Source organism: Stegastes partitus, unplaced genomic scaffold (genome assembly GCF_000690725.1).
Source record: "Stegastes partitus isolate 25-593 unplaced genomic scaffold, Stegastes_partitus-1.0.2 Scaffold320, whole genome shotgun sequence".
Lineage (NCBI taxonomy): Eukaryota > Metazoa > Chordata > Actinopteri > Pomacentridae > Stegastes > Stegastes partitus.
This window is the reverse complement of record NW_007578051.1, coordinates 246627-265124: the sequence shown is the minus strand read 5'-3', so window position 1 is coordinate 265124 and position 18498 is coordinate 246627. Positions and strand designations below refer to the sequence as shown.

The 18498-nt window shown below is 40.3% G+C and overlaps 2 protein-coding genes across 3 annotated transcripts in view; both read left to right on the top strand.

Annotated features, from left to right (window-relative positions):
- Window positions 1–2013: 2013 nt before the first annotated feature.
- LOC103358565 (protein FAM117A-like) lies at window positions 2014–14451 on the top strand. Of its 2 annotated transcripts, none has more exons than XM_008283585.1 (8): window positions 2014–2370; window positions 5845–5990; window positions 6655–6750; window positions 7129–7245; window positions 7897–8025; window positions 8190–8376; window positions 10305–10476; window positions 12604–14451. In XM_008283585.1, the coding sequence occupies exons 1-8, from the start codon at window positions 2244–2246 to the stop codon at window positions 12893–12895; spliced, it is 1266 nt and encodes a 421-aa protein (XP_008281807.1). In that variant the 5' UTR covers window positions 2014–2243; the 3' UTR covers window positions 12896–14451. The 2 variants fall into 2 exon arrangements, with proteins under 2 accessions (XP_008281807.1, XP_008281806.1); XM_008283584.1 differs by lacking the exon at window positions 12604–14451 and adding an exon at window positions 10769–12596 and having other exon boundaries at window positions 2159–2370.
- A 2361-nt stretch (window positions 14452–16812) lies between these two features.
- Window positions 16813–18498, top strand: part of ndufa4b (NDUFA4 mitochondrial complex associated b) — a 3631-nt gene continuing 1945 nt past the window's right edge. The window contains exon 1 of the mRNA XM_008283583.1: window positions 16813–16942. Coding sequence (XP_008281805.1) covers window positions 16892–16942 — 51 coding nt within the window. The 5' untranslated portion in view covers window positions 16813–16891. The remainder of the gene's footprint in view (window positions 16943–18498) is intronic.

The following is an 18498-nucleotide window of genomic DNA, read 5'->3' as shown; positions in this document are numbered from 1 at the left end:
GAAATGCACGTTTTAGAACAGTTTGGGCGAGCTTTAGCGCTGATCTGGGATCGGCTTTTAAAAGTGTCGTCACGTTATCTTTGCCCTCTCCTCCTGTCCCACCACAGACACTCCCTTTTTACACAGTCTGGTAATTTATCTCCCACAATGCACACTGTCTCACAAATGCAGGCACACCACCCAAAACCACTTCACAGTCCACCCAGATGATGCACACACACCCATAGCATGAGGAAATTATTAGCCTACAAATGAAAGAGTGATGGAAGTTGATGATGAAACACTTCGAGGAACATGTCAGGTGGTTTTGTATGTTTTAGCCCATGTACTGCAAATAACATGTACTTTATATCACAGCCAGCAATACTGAAAATCTAACTGCTAGTTATCCAGTGGTTTTCATTCATTCTAATGCTGTAAAAATAGATAGATAGATAGATAGATAGATAGATAGATAGATAGATAGATAGATAGATAGATAGATAGATAGATAGATAGATAAGATATGCCTTTATTTATTTATCTCACAGTGGAGAAATTCACAGATAGATAGATAGTTTGCACACTCCCATATCCATAATAATAAAAATAAAATGAGTACATCTAAAAATGAGAAATGTAATGCATCATGTATTGTAAATTTAAAAATAAATGCATATATCACATAAGTAGCTATGGTGGAACAGTGCATTTAGTCACATAAAGTCCAATTTTAAGGTCATTTACTTGATTATTTAATTTTGTTTTACTTTTCACTCCACTACTTTGGTTACAAGATGCTTTGCAGAACCTGAATGTTTAACAAATGACGATAACAAATAATGATGTAATATTATGAATTAATCTGCTCGGCAGTACATAAAGCAGCTAACATTATCTATACCTCTACCATGTGCCTTACAAAGTGATGCATAGACACTAAATAGTTGCAAAAAATATACAAAAAGCATCCATTTAGGAACTCTAGGAGGTGGAGAAATACATAAATATATATATATATGAGTCATCATCTAGTAAAAAATGCTAGAAATGTGACACTGATATGATCATTTGTGTTCATGGGGGTATTAATACCAGTGAGTGGGCCATTTTTTTATTCAGATTGTTAGAAAAATAATGTTCAGATAATACATTGTGGGCTACGGCTTATCATTCTAAAACAGGACATTTACTTTTGGTAATTCAACACATTTTGATGCTATCATTTACCAGCTGTCAAATAAAGTTTGAAAGCATTTCTTTCTTTGTAGAAGAATATGTTTATACTCCATTACTGTTGGTTTTATATCAGCAGTAGATCAGAGTTACTCTTCAACTATTGATTTGTAGCTGCAGCTGAAACTGGCTGGTGTGGCCCTTTAAATACATGGCAGAGGAGTTCAACCAAAATGGTAAGCTGCAGCCATTAAAAGCATGTTTTAAAAGCACTTCTTGTAACAGAAATACCACAGTCAGTAGCTAAAACCTTCAACTTCCCTACTTAAAAAGCTTTTATTTGGTATTTCAGCCTATTTTAAAGTCGAAAATCAGTTAGCATGAGATATGAATTGGGGGCGGTGACATTGTCCGAGGTTTGACAGATTGATGGTGGATTGTCCAATGGGGTTGAAGTCAGGAGCTTCGATACCCAATCAGAAGTGAGAGTTGAGACTTGGGCCCTCCCACATATAATTAAATCCACACCAGCGTGGTGGTGGAAGTGTTTGGAGTTTGCGTTACAACAAGAACGCGGAGGGCAGACAACGGTGTCCAACTTTCAGGGCTACCAAAACACGCTCCGGGCCGAAAACCTATAATGAAATACACTTCAAAGTTTGCTCGGAAGACGTAGGGGTTGACGTTGAAGTGACTTTTTGAAACTGGAGCTGCTTCCTCGTTCGACAACGGACTGAAGTATCGCAACATCCTCACAAAGAAACTTTGCTTGCTAGGCTGCTAACTCGCACACAAGCCCGATTATTAAAAGAAAGAAAAAAAGTATGATAAACGTCGAATACGTGACTGTTAGCTCTTAATACCGTCTCGACTGTCGAGCTGGGTGTCGCTGCTAGTTGAATTTATTTGGAAATGGCGTCTGTGTGACTCAAGACTGAAGTTTGTAACGGTTTTGAGTAGTCATCATCAGCAGAAGAGGAAGAGTCGCAGCTGGTAGCTAACCAGCACCACCAGGGCGCCCCCACATCTCCACCGCTGCTCGCCCCGTCACACAGCAGCTAAGTGGACCCAGGTTTGTTTCTCTAGACATGTCTGGAAGAAGTGGACACACCAGGGCTGCTGCTGCTGCTGCTGTGGGTCCGCAGCCCCTCAAGGCTACTGTTCCCTACCAGCTGGCCAGCAAACCGAGACCGAACCGGAGGGATGGGAAGTCAGGTAGGAGCCTCTCACCTGTAGCCCCGAATGGATCATCTAGAACCTCATAGAACATGTAGATATTGGGCTGGTAGTTCAATACAGGCTTTCATTGTTTCACACCAGTTACATCCATCATTAAGTTTGCTTGTAGACACTTGATGAACTCATGTATAACTTAAACCTGTTGACTGAGAACATCTGCAGCAGCATCCAACCATGAAATAATAACTTCTTGCAGCATCTTTTACTTCTAAAGTTAGTTTTTCAACTCGCCCTCATTTACATATTAACTATTCATTCATTGTTGAAGATGTGCATCGTGTTGTTTTCATGTGAATTTAGCTCAATCTTTTAATATTCAATGTAATGGCCTGTCATACTGTCATTGGAATTGAATTGTACAACAATAAAATAGACCTGATGTATATAATTTAACAATTCTAGTAATATGTCAAATAAAAAAACAATTATAACCATTACTACTGACAAATGATTATACATATATGCTGCCTCTTGACCAGGTCGTTATTGAGAATGAAAACCAGTTCTCATTAACTTACCTGGTAAAATAAAGGTTAAATAAAATAAATAAACACATAATAATAACAGAAGTAATTACTATTATTTCTGCAGTAACATTTTCAATACTTTGCTCCCCGTTTTATTCTTTATATCTGTCTTTAAACATTGTCTACGTGCTCGTGTTTACTGTTATACGTCAAAATGCCACTTTAAGTTCGTCTTATGTGAAATCCTGCTTGGCAATAAAACTGTGATTCTGATATATTATCGTGGTTAATGGTTCAAATCATTTGCAAATTCATTGTCTACTGATTAACCTGTTACGCCCTGAGCTATTTTTCAGGCCTCCGCTTGAAAATTACATAATAAAAACACTTTATCTCTGCAACCAAAAATAGTTCTTGTCATAATAAAAGGAACACTTGTGAGATGTGTAGAGATCAGTATATATAAATGCAGATGGCACACGCACAAATTAAACATTTTCAGGTTCGCCTTAAAAAAGAAAGCACTTTCAGGTTAATGATCTCTTTGGAATAATCCAGCTGCAGCTCTAAACCTCTCCCAGATCAGAGCACAATATGTGAACATTCTCTCTGCAAAGCTGGACTCTGATAAAGTGAAGCAGAACAAAAATTTTTTAGAGAGTTTTTAGTCCAGACAGTTCAGGCGAGGTGACATTTTGGCACATTTTTGCACATGTGACCATCTGAATTTTCTTATGTGCACACTATATATTTCACTTGTATATCACTAATGGTGTTAATTACATCCAAATACAGCAGTTTTTTAGTTTAATTCAACCAGACCGCTGTCTGTGTTACGCGTCCTGTGCGTGATGCTGATCAGACTGCTGTGAAGCTCCTGTGGTGACGCAAAGCTGTATCTCCGTAAAGTTTGGTCGATTTCAGTGATTGACACCTCGTTCGAATCATTAGAGCCAATAGAAGACAGCGATAACCACCAAAATGAGATTGACAGCACTTTAAGCAAATCAGAATCAGCAGAACGCCATCTTGAAGACGAGCCGCTTGCTCAGCGAGTGTTCACTCCGTAGCTCCCTTCAGCTAATGAAGCCTCCTAAAGACGCCCGGAAGGATTTCAGTGTAACACAGGAAGTAGTACTAACTTATTCCGATGTGGATTTACCGTAAAAAATAAACTTTTCGTGTCGAAACAGGAGAGAAGAGAAATTTTTCAACTACAGTTAGATGAAGTGAGTTCGGTTTTTGCTGTTCTTTGGGTTATTTCTCGCTGATGCTTTGATTTCCGAGAGCTTTGATGGACATGTTTGGAATCTGTGGACTGTCTGCTTTCGTTTGAGGGGTTGTTTGTGCATAAAGTACCAAAGCGATAGAGCCAGAAATGTGGCGAGTGAGTTGACTGGGTGGCGCTATATCGATTTCCATATTTAGGGTCCGAGCACACCAAGGACCCTATTCGTACGCCATCTTTGAGCGCATTTTTGAGGGCTTAAACGTGCTCAAAAACTCACCGAAATTACCACACACATCAGGACTGGTGAAAATCAGAAACTGTCAGGGACGCGGACATGTCACTGCCAAAATGGCTCCACAGGGCCACCTTGAAAATTTCAACCGAGTCCCATCAGAAGCACGTTTGGTCTAGAGCTATGAACTTTGGTAGGCATGTAGAGTAGGTCAGGATGAACAAAAAACTTGTAGCGCCAAGCTCTAAAATGCAACACTGCTCAACTACGCCCCCTACAATATTTCAACAGACTCCCATCGGGGCTACGTTTGACTTAGAGCTACGAAACTTGGTACACATATGTAGCAGCTTGTGACAAATAAAAAAGGCCATCAGCGTGTTTCTGTAAAACCAACAGCAAAATCCGCCATTTTGAAAAAATGGCAGATATGCCCGACAATTTTCGCTCATTTTTGGCCATTTTCAAACTCCCGCTCCTCCTAGGGGATACATCGTACACACTTGAAATTTGGCTAGCATAAACTACAGGACGTGGCGATTAAAAGGTATTACAATCTTCCGCGAAAGTGTGATGGCGTGGAAATGCCGGCCTGTCCAATTTCCATGAAAGGCCATTTTGCGCATTTTCACTGTGTTTCCGGCATTCAACGGAGTCCTGTCGGAAGGCCGTCTCACCTAGACCTACGAAATTCAGTGGGCATGTGTAGCAGCTCAGGACGCACAAAAAAGTCAATTAGCAACAAGCCCTAAACCCAACAGGAAGTCCAGCATTTTGAAGAAAAGATGCCTTCATAAAACGTTATACAACTAGATGTGCTGTGTAACTGACCTGTATGTGCTCCAATCTGCCTGAAACTTTACACGTATGCTCCAAGTTCCAGCCAGAGTGCGTTTCCACCATGGCCCAACATGCAACAGGAAGTGGCTCATAACTAGGCCGCACCTGCTCCGATGTGCTGTTGGTGTTTGAGTTGTGTTTGGGGCATGTAAAATGACTTCTATATTCTTGTAGCCCAGGTTCTGCTGTTTAATTTGATGGGGAACATCACTATATTCTTTCATGATGAGTTTGTGAAGCCCAAGACTCTCGGGCTTAAGGGGTTAAATGTTTAGTTTCTGAAATAGTTCGAGGTGACATCTTCAGATTGACAAAATATTTATTTAATTATATCAAAAAATAAAAGCAGGTAATCATTATATTCTAAAGAATGGGGTTGCATCTTGGGATTTCTCTCTATATAAATCACTTAAACAGTGATTACAATTGGTACAAGTATATTCTGTCAGTCTTCTAATCTTCTGATTTCATCTGTAGATGTAAAGCTCGCTTACTGTAAATGAATGAAACGCTCTGACAGATTTGGCATATTTATGTGCTGCTGAATCACTTGGTAACAGCGGTATTATGTATGTGGTTTTCTGATTATGTACAGCATTAACGGCCGTTATTTTTAGATGAAAACCTGATCAATTGCAGATTATTTTTGTAAAATAAAAAGTTGTCTCTGATACCGACAGCTGGAAAGGCCAAATCACAAAAGCTGAGCTCAGGCATGAGGCGGACGCTGTCTCTTGATGCCATCATCGGGCCGTACCTGCAGGGACACTGGCCGAAAGAACCCGAAGGCCAGAGCAGTCTGTCTCGCAAGGACAAGTCCACCCAGGTCAGCTCCAGCTGGAGAAAGTGTGGAAATAATATTAATGCTGGCAAGTTTGAATCTGAACTGTTCTGACAGGAAGAAATGAGTGGAATGCATTTCTTTATCACTGTTTCCTTTTTTAGAGTAGATTTTTTTTTTTTTTTTCTTGAATGTGTCTGTTAGTCATGTTCTGGAGGATGGATGAGGTTGGGCCGCATTAGAAGACTAGTTTGCAGTTTTTGCAGAAAAAAAAAAGTTGCTCAGGGAGGGAGTGTCCGGTGCTTGCACTGCTATTACAAAGTGTGAACCACAGCCATGAGAACAGTCCCTGAAGTCAGCTGACGAGGCCGTTTTGGCTGCACCCATCCTCTCTGCTCTGTGTGCAGGCACTCGCCACTGCTCTTTGGTTGCCCACATCCTCCTCCCTCTTTGTTTTTCAGTTTCTTCTGCTCTTTTGCTCTGCTACAAGTGTGAAAAGAGAGTATGCGTATGATCTCTGCAAGTGTGAAAGTATTGGCGTGAAGTCTCAATGTAATGCGAGACTTCAAAGCAACACTTGTCTCTTAGATTTTAACATGCTGCATATACAGCTTCAGGCCAGGATTTGAATGTATGTTACTTATTTAGTAGACACATGTAATCCTTTATGAAGAGTGTCAGTTCTCATGGTTGTGTTCTCCCTCCACAGACCCCAGACTCATGGTCAGACAAATCTCAGAGCAGGAGAGGTAGCAGCAGCCACAAACGTTCAGCATCATGGGGCAGCGCTGAGCATCTGCGAGAGGTCAGTTTCTGCTTTTGTTGCTCAATAAACGTTTGCAAAAACCGGATTTGCTAAACTTGGCCGTTTAGTTTTGTTTTTTATCAAAGCGGACAAGCTCTTCTAAAAGCCCTCACTTTGATTTTGACATCATGGAGGAACAGCAGACCGATGAGCTCATCTGCAAAGAAACTTCCCTTTTCACTGTTTTCACTGAAGCCACACTCCTCGTCACATCTTCTTTCTGAATTATCACATAATCAAATTACCACAAGTCAAAAGTGTTTACAACATGCTTTCGATTCTACCATGCTGTTAGGTGTGTTATAATTAGATTTACAGGACTTCTCAGCATTTCGATGTACAGGCTGATTGACTGACAGTAACCCTTGTTCATTGCAGATTGCTAAACTAAAACAACAACTGCAGCAGTGCAGCAAACCTGCAGCCTCAGGGGGACATGACAAAGACCGCCAGCGTGGATATCCTCAGGGGAGCTGTAGCTTAGGAACCACTCAGGTACCTTAATATCATCACTACACATAAACACGTGAGTTATTACATTCAAACATACATGTGGACACTTTTAGAGTTTGTTTAAAAAGTACAACCTGTCTCTCTCCAGACAAGTATCACTGATCTACATTCATGATAGACAAGCTGTACAGCTCTTTGCAGGAAGTGAATTAAATAAAACACCAAGGCAACAGGAAGATCGCTACATCACATTAGCTTCTGCTTTTCAGAATGAGATGCATGGTTCTGCTTTTCAGCGCATCTGGTCTGTGCCGTCTTGTTGCGTTGTGCCACACTCCACTGAGCTGTTGTGGTTTGAGACAGAAGTGGTGACATGACAAGCCAATAAAGATACGATTTCAAATAAGAACACACCACTGTGGAACTCTGAATTTTTGTCACATCTGAAGCATGTGATGCTTTAATATTTAGTCATTAGGAATGTGCTTTGGGAACAGAATGGCACAGCTTCAGGATTAGTTTTAAGCTTTATTTATGTAGCACTTTATTATACAGAGAATGTAGTTGAACAAAAGAAAGGAACAAGCAAACCTGAGAAGAGAACTGTAGAAAATAAAAAACAGTGTCTTGTCTGTTGTTTGGATCTCAAGAGTAAAGCAGCCTGAATTCTGTTTAACTTGTTTGTGTTGTCAGACTCAGCCTGTTCCCATCCCCCTCGCTCCCCTGTCTACATTGGTCCCTCGACTGCGCTGCAGCGTGGAGGGCCTCAACCAGGAGCTGGAAGGCATGTTCATCAGCCAGCCACCACACCCACAGCAAAGGGTAACCGTCTCCTAGCCTCTACACAGCACGCACATGTGAAGAAATCCATGAATTGAGTTGTTTTTAAGATTCCTGAAAAGACTCTTAGTTTTCTGCTGAACCTAATACCGTGGTAGCTGATTTTAATTACACAGTTTGCACGGTTTTGTTTCCCGTCTCGACAGCTCCTCGAGGTTCCAGATGGTCACCGGGCTCCAGTCCCTCTGCAGAGCTGCAGCAGCGGATCTCAGAGCGACCCCGCCACCACACCCCTGTCCTCATCCTCCACCTCCTCCTCCCCCTGCTCCTCCCCCAACTACGTCTGCACTTCCCAGTCCAACTCAGCAGACGCTCCTCTGGACCTACACCAAGGTGAGTTTCTCAGCTTTTTAGGTCAAGGTTTTAATTTGATGAAACAATCTATAGTTCTGTTTGTTGCAGCCCCTACAGCAGGACAAAATAACAGACATATGTAGACCTAAAATAGCAGACACAGTTTATACAGCTTCCATGGTGGTTTATCTCAGACAGTTTCTGGGTGTCTGCTTCTGTCACATTATTACTAAATGTGGGCACAAAGTCCCGCACCTCAGTGGAAACAGAATAAACCACAAAAAAAACAAGAAAAGTTGAGTTGTTCCAAGAGCCCACAGGTGTTACCAAAACTGGAACATACATTTTACCGCTCACATTTTAATTTGTTTTCATATTCATCTTCTATCTATCTGTGTAAAAACAATCAGAAGTTCACCTCAGGTCAGCCAAAAAAAGTGAATTTTTGTCACATGGCTGTTGGTCACAGTCGAGTCACTAATGGATTAAAGGTTGTGACGAGGAGCTCAGGATGTTTTTGTTTTTTTTACAGAGTCTGGTTAGTTCAAAAGGTTTTAAAATGAGACATGAAGATTAAAGCGATTTGACAAAAGGTCACATTTTTAATGAAATAATAGAACAGCGCATCACAGACGAGTAGTTCATAACTGCTAGAAAATGGAAAGTTAAAGGTTTTTTTTCTATTTCTGGAGTTTCTAGCTCTGATAAATTGGGTCATTTTGGTCTTTTTTTTTTTTTTTAGAGATATCATGCTTTTCAAACCTGAGAAGCCATGTTGGGGTTCAGAGGGTTAAGTAACACGTTAATGCCACTGAGTCAAAATGCATAAGCTCTGCAAGATGCAAATGTGATTTAATGCAGTTGCTCTCAGAACTCAGAATTTTTTGGTAAGTTTTTGAAGTTAAAAAAGGAAATACAACCCTGTGGCAAACGGCTTTTGAAGAAAAAAAAAAGCCTTGGAGGTTGAAATGCCACGAATTACAGTGAAGGTTTTGTTTTTATTTGAGGCCTTCTTAGAAAACAAAATGGAAACAACCACACAAATGACTACCATATTTAAACATTCATATTTGCATTTAAAACGAGTTCAACATCACAAACAGTGGGTGACCTGACAGATTTGGGCTCATACCACACGGGTGCAAATTCTGTCAGGCAGGGAGTTCCTAAATCAGTTCTCAGCTGGACATTTTCTTTCCCACATTTTCTGTCTCCTAGAAATAGTAGCCCAGTTACAGACTAAAGACGAGAGTTCTGGACGGGATCACTTCATCAAGCATCGGCCAAAGGTGTAATTTCATGCCCATCATGTGTTTAAACACAGTTCTGAGGAAATGTATTTCTTTGGCTTGTTTTCCTCCGTATAACTCACTTAGACTAATCACATAATAATCCTGAGTAAGATGCACTTTCTGCGAGGTCTGTTTTCTTCAGAGACCTCACACAACAGAATCGGTTGTTCTTGGTGGTACACCAGGAGATGCTGACTGCTTGCTGTTGTGTATCTTACAGGCATTTGACATCATTTTGAAGTTTTGTTTTGCTCCTTTTATCTTATAAAGGAAATGACAGAAAGTTTCCCCCAGCTTGTTTTTCAGTGATCAAGTATATTGCCAGTAAAGGTGCCATTTGTGCCAAAACATGAAGTGAATTAAGAGTTAATAGTCTGTTTGTGCTGCCTCAGAATGTGTTAACATAAACTGAACTCACTGGTTTGGAGCTTGTGTATATTTGTCTGTACTTTGTACAATTTCACAGCAGTTGTTTTCACTTGTCGTACCAGGAAAAGCACAAGTGTTAATCCCAACGACAATGATGGCTTAGTTACATTAAGTTAAGTTCAGCAAGAAAAATAGCAAGACCTTGGAATTAGCCCAACTGTGTCGCTGTCAGCATTTTTAAAAATAACTTTCTCGCAAATTGCTTGTTGAATCTTTGTTGATGTTTCCCGTCCTTCCTGTTTTCAGGGTTAATAGACGGTGCAGAGTTGTGCCTCCTGTCTCCGTTCTCCTCCCAGAATGAGGCTGAGCTCTCGCTGCCTCTGCTCATCTCCTCCTCCCCAGGACCAAACAAAAGCTGCTGCTTCCAGAGAGAACCTCCAGAGGGCTGCGAGAAGGTTCGAGTTTGGGAGGAGATCAGGTAAGTGTTGTTTTGGATACACTTTTCCTTCATGTCTGCTCCGCTGGTGGTAGTTATGGACTTGAGCTGAATTAATTACCCCCAATTCAAACAGAGTCAGCATGTCGATGCCCTCTGGTGACAACTATTTGCTAGTTGTTTTTTTAAAATGTATTTGCTATTGATTTATCTGCCTGTTTGAACAAGTCTGTTAAGGGTTAGGCGTTAAATTGCTGTTTTTAAGGTACACTGTGAAGAAATTTTCAGCTGCCATCTGTAAACTCAACATTCATACTTGGCCTCTCCTCCGTAGATCAACACCATCAGAAGTGCTGCAAGCTAATGTAGGAACCTTACATTTATTGTCATGGAAAAGCCAATACTTTAGCAAGCCAGCTAATCTAATCACCAACACCTACCTGCCCAACAAAAACAGGACAACTCCATGCTGCTTTTTATCCTCATCCTATTTAGTTCTCACCAGTAGGTGATGGTCTCAGCCTCCCCTGAGTTCTGTCTTTTGACTACACACCTGCTGCCCAAAGGCTGCAGCACAGACACATATCAAGTTTGACAAAATACAGACAGAGGGCAGGATCTGTGCAGATAGATGCATCACCAAACACTTACAAGGCTCGTTTTTGTATGAGTCTATAGATAATTGTTATGCATCCATGCTTGGAACAGCTGAGGCCTATCAGCGATTCTATGTTTTGTGCATCTTGGGGGTAATTTCTTCAAATATGGCACAAATGTTCACTTTACCTGAACAATGAAGTGATGGGATTTCGGCTGTCAGAAATCACTGTGACCTCACAAAACACACGTTTGTTCATAACTCTTCACATGCTGTTTGACAATATTTCACCAATAGAAGTTACACATTTAAAGCTGCAGTAGGTTGCTGTTGGGCTTTGGACGTGGTTACGTCAGAATGAGGATGGTGTCTGTCCATGTAGAACAATCCTGCCTCCATCCTTACTGTTGTGACACAACTATGTTGTCAATGCTAAAGCTGTTTAGGTCCTTTTCATTTTTAACTCAATCTGAACCGTTTCATGTGAATTTGCAGCGCACTGCTTATTGCAAGGTCGCAACTAACAGTTATTTTGTCAATTAATTGATTAGTAGTTTGGTTTTGTCATCAGTGTGTCCCCCAAACCCCAAATCATGTCCTTAAATGTGTTTTGTCCACAAACTAAAAGACATTCAGTTTGCTGCAATAGAGAAGGAAGGAAAACCCCAAAATGTTCAAATTTAAGAAGCTGCAATTAAAAGATCTTTTTACATTATTTTCTTGGAAAAATGACGCAAACCGCTTAGTCAGTTATCAAAATGGTGAGTGATTAATTTAACATTTGACAACTAATCTAATATGTGATCAATCGTTGCAGCTCGTTTTTTAAGGACAACTTCAGCTGCATCGCTGTACTCTTGATTTGATTTTCTTTCTCTCTCTTCTTTGATTTTTTTTTTCTTTTCATGTGAGTGTAGCTTGTTACAGAATTGGGTCAAGTAAAGCCTGCCATCTTCTGGGTGTGTTTCAGTATCCATATTACCGTATTGTATCATATACAGAGAAACATTTAGTCTGTCCCAATACATAGTCTGTCAAATGCAGTCTGCCAAATAGACCAGAATTTTCAGCTGTATACATGTGGTTACATTCTGCAGTGTGCAAGTTGGCGTGCTTTTGTCATCATTCTGAACCACAATCTTCCGCAAAGTGAAAGATGCATCAGTGTGTTGTACAAATCTGAGCTAGCTGGAGTCGCTAACAGCGCACAGAGGGTGGATGTAATGCTGCAGATTGGACAGATACATGAGGAAGATGATTTTTAAGGTCAATTCACGTTTGCTGTGTCCGACTACAGGTGAAATGTCCCACCTGAGTGCAGACTACATGCAACAGTGTGTACTTTATAGGAGCAGCTGCAGTGTGTACTGTGAGTGAAATTAAAAGTGTGCAGTTTGAAAGGTGGCGTTTCACTCGTGAGGTCTTGGCAAAGGAAGTGACTATAAGTTTATTTCTGAGTGACAAATATAGTAGTGATGACATTGATAGTCATGTCTGTGAACATGTTTGTCACCAAACCTCATTTCCCCAACTTAATTTAGCCTCACAACCTGTCTCCTCTCGTTCTTTAGCACTCCACGCCAACCCAAACCAGCCCTCATTTCCTCCTGCCCAGACCCCAACAAGGTAAACTTCACCCCCCATGGGGGCTCAGCCTTCTGCCCCGTCAGCCTCCTCAAGCCTCTGCTCCCCTCCATGGACCTGTTGTTCCGCAGCCTCGCCGTCTCTCCAGCAGGCAGCTGCTCGAGCCAGGGGACAAACTCCTGCCAGGCAACGTCCTCTGGCAACAGGGCCGCTCCTCCAGATCCTCCTGCAGCCTCCACTGTGACGGGAGAAAGCTCCGGAGAGGGCCTCGCTTTCTGATCACAGCTGCAGGTCTTTTCTGTGGAGATGATTATAATGCAAATATTTCAGTAATCTGGGACAGATGTGTTGCTTTTTAAGGAAAGTCTCATTCCTTTTCTACACAGGCATAAATTAACGTTATGTTAAATAAAGAATAATATTGGAAGAAAGATTAAATGTCATCCACAATCCAAAAGACATTCCTTTATAAGCTACTTGTTTTGGGTTTCCAAGAATTTTGAACTTCCTTGACTAAAAGGCCTTTTGGTTTTATCATTTTATTATCCAAAGATATACTTTTGGCCAAAATCCAGTGGGAGACAGAGGACTGCTAACTTATTCCAGTCTTAACTCTGTCTCAGATGTGATTTGTTGGATGACTGACTGCTGACTCGCTGCACAGATTTCTGTCTGTTTCCCCAAAGAAGCCATGCATGTTCAAAATTTAAGGAGTCTGGGTCGAGTACGAAAACTCCTTCTTGGATAAGTTTGCTTGTTTTTAAGTATTCAAAGAACTTTATCTGCAACTCACTTTTCTTTTTCTTTTTTTTTTTTACCTAACTCAACCTTGCACCTGTTACTAGTGTACAAAGCACGACAAATCAGTTGGGTACTTTATATTTACCTGATTTCTAACAGAAACAACACAATGAAATCACATTTTTTGATTATTGTAGACTGAAGGGAATTTTCCAGTTTTTGGACTTGGGTAGCGTCGATACCCACCAGGCTTCAGCTCATGCATTCCTGCTTTAAAAGTATGTTGCTTTTGTTGTCATGTTGTTTACTTGCAAAAAAAAAAGAAAAATGTAACTTGTGTACGTGTTGACGGCTAAAGACCTATTATTCCTCGATTGTTCTAGATGTGTGCTTGATGGTATGTTTATAGTTTTGAGGTTTCACGGCCTAGTTGACTACCTAACCAGTTTTAGTGGTGTAGATTTGTCGTCTTTAACGTTTCTCTAAAGACGTTCTTTTTGTTCTGCCAAGCTGACAAGTTGATGATCAAATAGTTTTATTTCTGGTAGACATGTTTGCACAAATTGAACTGCTACTTTTGAGTCGCAATTCTTATTTTTTTATATTCACTTTTTGTACTTCAGTGTAAATTTCAGAGTAGTAATGTGTATTTTCTACATCTTTTTCAAATACCTGCAACATAAGCTAAAAACCCCTGTTACTTCTAGTTTTGTTCTGTCGATATAACTGAGGCAGGTGTTACGTGAGATATTGTATCGGGTGGATTTTTATGCACTTCCAGGAGAGGGTTTTACATGGAGCGGGAGGAGGAGGAGAGGTTTCCTCCATACGTTAGTCCTGGTTTATCGTCTCTGACAGTTTTGTTTGTGTGTGTGTGCATGTGGATGGAAAGTTGACTGGTCTGATCTTTTTGACTAATTTCCTCTCGTTTTAGTGTCCTGGTGAAATGCTGATGGATTGAAACATTGTCTTTTTTTTTTTTTTTTCCCAAATAATCCTCTTGCAATGTTTCCTGAGTCACTGTGGATGCTGGGGATGTGCTGTTATCTCAGGTTCTGTGTTCTGTCCACATAAATATATGATGGTAATCTGTAGTCCTTGTCATTATTGCATTAGTCCTATTTTTTTTAATGCTCTCATCTGCAGGTGGGAGTTACTGTGCTCTCATTTGGCTCATATAGAAATGAGACCATGGCTAAAAATGTGACATTTACCACGTATATAGAGAACATTTCCTCCCGGCGTTACGGTAACAGAGCTGGTGTGAAAGTTGGTGTTGATACGCCCTGAACTTACTGTTATCATTTTAAGTTCATTTTCTCTGTACTGCCAAGATTACATTGCTGCCTGATGATCCAGATGTTCATCCAAAAGCAACAAAAAGTTTGTCAAGTCATTTGCATGTTTATACTTTTACCTTTTTAGTTGCCCATTCCCTTTTATCCTGGATTGTATTTTAAAGTCCTTAAATCTGTCTGAAGATTCTCAGTCGTTCAGTTCATGTTGTGCTTTAGTGCTAAAAAGAAGGAAGCTGAATTTAACTTCATCAGAAATGAAGAAGCCCTTTGAATGAGAGGTTCAAGAATCTCAAGCAAGTCCAGTTGCCTTTGTTTTAGCACTCAAATAGTTATTATTTAGTTATTTATTTATACTAAAAGCAAAGTCATCTCCTTAAAGTGAATAAAAGAAACAATGTGTCTATAGACAGCATGCATTTAAGTATTCTGAGTGATACCTTATAAGCTTCCTTTGTGGTGTTATCTGTTTCCATCTTCTCTGATGTGAAGATTTGCAGCTTTTCTTTGTTGCACATGAGGGTCAGAATCAGAATGGCACTGTGGGCTCTGGGAAACTCTTAATGATTTTCACCATTTTAAGGAAATAATCACTTATGAAGGAAATAACAAGACAAACTAAGGAAAATATTGTAGCTTGCAGTACTAGTGAAGTGAAGATGCAGTTTCAGACTGACCGTCCTATCAGGCTGCATCTGTTTTTTACATTTCTAACAGCATTGCAACACTTTTATCTATTAAAGTAGTTGGAATATTTCTATTTTATTTTCCTCCTCCGCTATGTGAAAAAGCGAACTGCTGGTGGAAAAAGATAACCGTCACAGTTGAGATGAATCAGTTTTGCCCTGACGCAGCTGAAATACTTTGCAAGTAAACAGTGGCTCAGCAGATCTTCAGGTCTTTAGCTCATGCATCATATTGCACTTTGTACATTTAAAAAAAAAAGATTTTGTAGCAGTTTGTTTCATTTTGTGCAGAGTCTTGTTTCCAGTGGGTTCTCAGACAAAACATGGAGGTGAACAGACTGAAACAAAAGAAGTAAATAAGAAGAAAAAAAGAAGAAGCCAGGTTTCAGATCTTTAGGTCCTATCGCATGATCTTCCTCTGCAATTTAAGGATTTAAAAAAATAAATAAATAATTTTTTTTATTTTACCCCTGTAAATCCAACCTATAGGAAAAGGAGCAGTAAATGTGGACATCCACAACCCCTGACAACTGGGCAAACTTATCTGCTGATGAAGATCATGATGGAATGAGGTCAACTGGTCATTAAACAAATATTTGTGTTTAGTTTTATACAGCTCTTAGTGGCAGAACTCGAGCCATGGTTACAGTCATCAATGTGGTTTTGTTAAAGTCACATTAGGAGTCCCACAGGGCTGGATGCTGGATCCCTTTCTGTTCACACTTTATATAAATGGCTGTGGGCCAGAGGTTAGAGGCAGCTCTGTTTATTTTTATGCTGATGACATTAGTTCATCAGCACCCCCTATTGCTCTAAGTTAAAATCAGACTTTTTAAAAGGCCTGGATTAGCCTTAAACTTTTTCTAAACCTGGATTAAACTAATGACATGCTCTTTACCAGATCTAATCGAACCTTTTGTTCGTGTTCAATACCAGTCTGTAATTCAATTCATATTTTGATTTTTTTCACTTTAAATTGTTGATAAATTCACATCTTAACACAGTTTATGACAGATATTAAAAAGCTTAGGTTATCCTGGAAAAAAATGATAAAAGCAATCGCTCATAATAGGATTTCTGACTCTTTTACAGCCAAAATAAGAAAAGAAAAAAAAAAAGAGAAAAAGAAAAGGTTATATGTCTGTTTATACAGTGTATGTAAACTTCTGGTTTCAACTGTAGCTACATGAGGAAGGTGGCTGTTAACAGGTATGGAATATACACATTTAAATGGATCCTAACAATCCTTTTCTATATTCTAAAATTCAGAACACGTGTCTTTATGTTCATTGAAGGCTCATTTTTGTTGTGTGTTAATGATTATCTTTCAGTGAGGTTTCTTTAAGCCCTTACAGCCCCACACATGATCCATACAGTCCAGCAGGCTTCGGATGCACAGCTGTTGGCGTTGCATTGTCGGATTGGCTGCCGGTAAAGGAGGAGGTGTACAGTTTCTCTGTACATTCAGGCCGGCAGGAAACACGCTCAGATCCTGCGCAGAGGAGCGCGCTTTCGCCGGCTGATATTCGCGTTAACGGACTCAGACATCCGCCATGTCGTCTATATTGGGGACCGTCGCCAAACAGCTCAAGCACCACCCAGCTGTAAGTCCGAACCGCCTGGTTTTGTTTTTATCATTTTTTTTATTGTGATTAATGCTCAGAAAGGACCCGGTGACATTGAAGCGTGCCTCTGTGGAGCGCAGTGAGGACGCGGTGTGGAAAGGCGCGCTCCCGCGTCCTCAAATCTCTCCTTAATTATCTGATGCGAGATCAATTAATGCGACACAGAGGGTTTTATTTTGTACATCCCCGCACATATCCCCTCAGTGGATGCAAACATTCAGAATATTTACGGCAGGTTCATTTTGATGTAGATCTGACGGCAGAGATGTGACATTCCTGAAGGCAGATTTAGAATAAAACGCCCCAGAAACGCACATTTACTCCCTTGAATCACGTTTTATTCTCATTTTGATGTCCTTTTATAAAGTCTCCAGCCTATATGTTTTCTCTGACACTCTCTTCGTGACTGGATTGGTTTTTGTATTTTTTTTTTTCTCATCGGCATCTTGAAAAATGTGATCACCTGCTCTGATTGGTCCGTTTGTCAGAATTGGCGTATTTCAGCCTAATAATGATGTAAGGCAAAGATCTGTGGAAAAGTTTCCCCACATATGTTCAGCCATATGTGGAGGTCGTTCCAGCACGTACAGTGTGGTGTGGGCTCCATACTGCCTGACTCGAGGCCAAAGCAATGTATGTGAAATATCTATCCAAGGACGACGGGGTGAAGCGCTCTGCTTTACGGCAGCCTTCATATTAATAGACTTAAAGGGTACATGTGTTGTTGTCCTCTACTGGCCTAGTCATTTTAATGTTTTTGTCCTGAAGTGATCAATTATTGTACTATATACTGTGTGGGGGGAAAACATGTCGTATGTCAGTGCAGAAATATGTATTTTATAGCATCTAATCAGGTGTCAGGCTGTTATTTTTACTTCTAAGGTGCTTATGTGGACCAATGAGCAGACAGCATCAGGTTTAATGGAATTTTTATGAGCTGACTTTAATAATTGGTAGCATGAGCACATGAGTTTTTAAGGACTTGAAAAAGGCGAAAAATGAAGCCACAAAGCAAATTTAATTAATTTACCACAACTTGATTTTCATGCAGAAGTTTAGTTCAAGTTAAACACAATATAAAGTTGGTGTAATAACCTCCATCGTAATTGCAACACAGCTCATGAAAGCAACGATTGCAGCTTCTGCAGTTAATGAATTCAAAGGTCAAGTAATACATTTCTTGCTACCAAGCATTTATTTAACTCTTTGATTACTTTATAGAGTGTTCAAGGCGTTCCAACAGCCTTTTTGTGATTCACTGAACATTTAAAAAAAAATAAAGCAATACATCTGGTAGGATTAGGCAGCTGGGGTTTAATTGTGGTTATATGAGCACCAACAGCACATCTTTGTCTTGATTACCCTTACTTAGTAATAGAAATTATTATCGATGGGGAAAAAAACCTGTCAATCCATCCATCTATTATCTATACACCGCTTAATCCTCACTGGGGTCGCGGGGGGCTGGAGTCTATCCCAGCTGACTGTCCCACGCTGCACAGGGAGAACATGCAAACTCCACACAGAAAGATCCC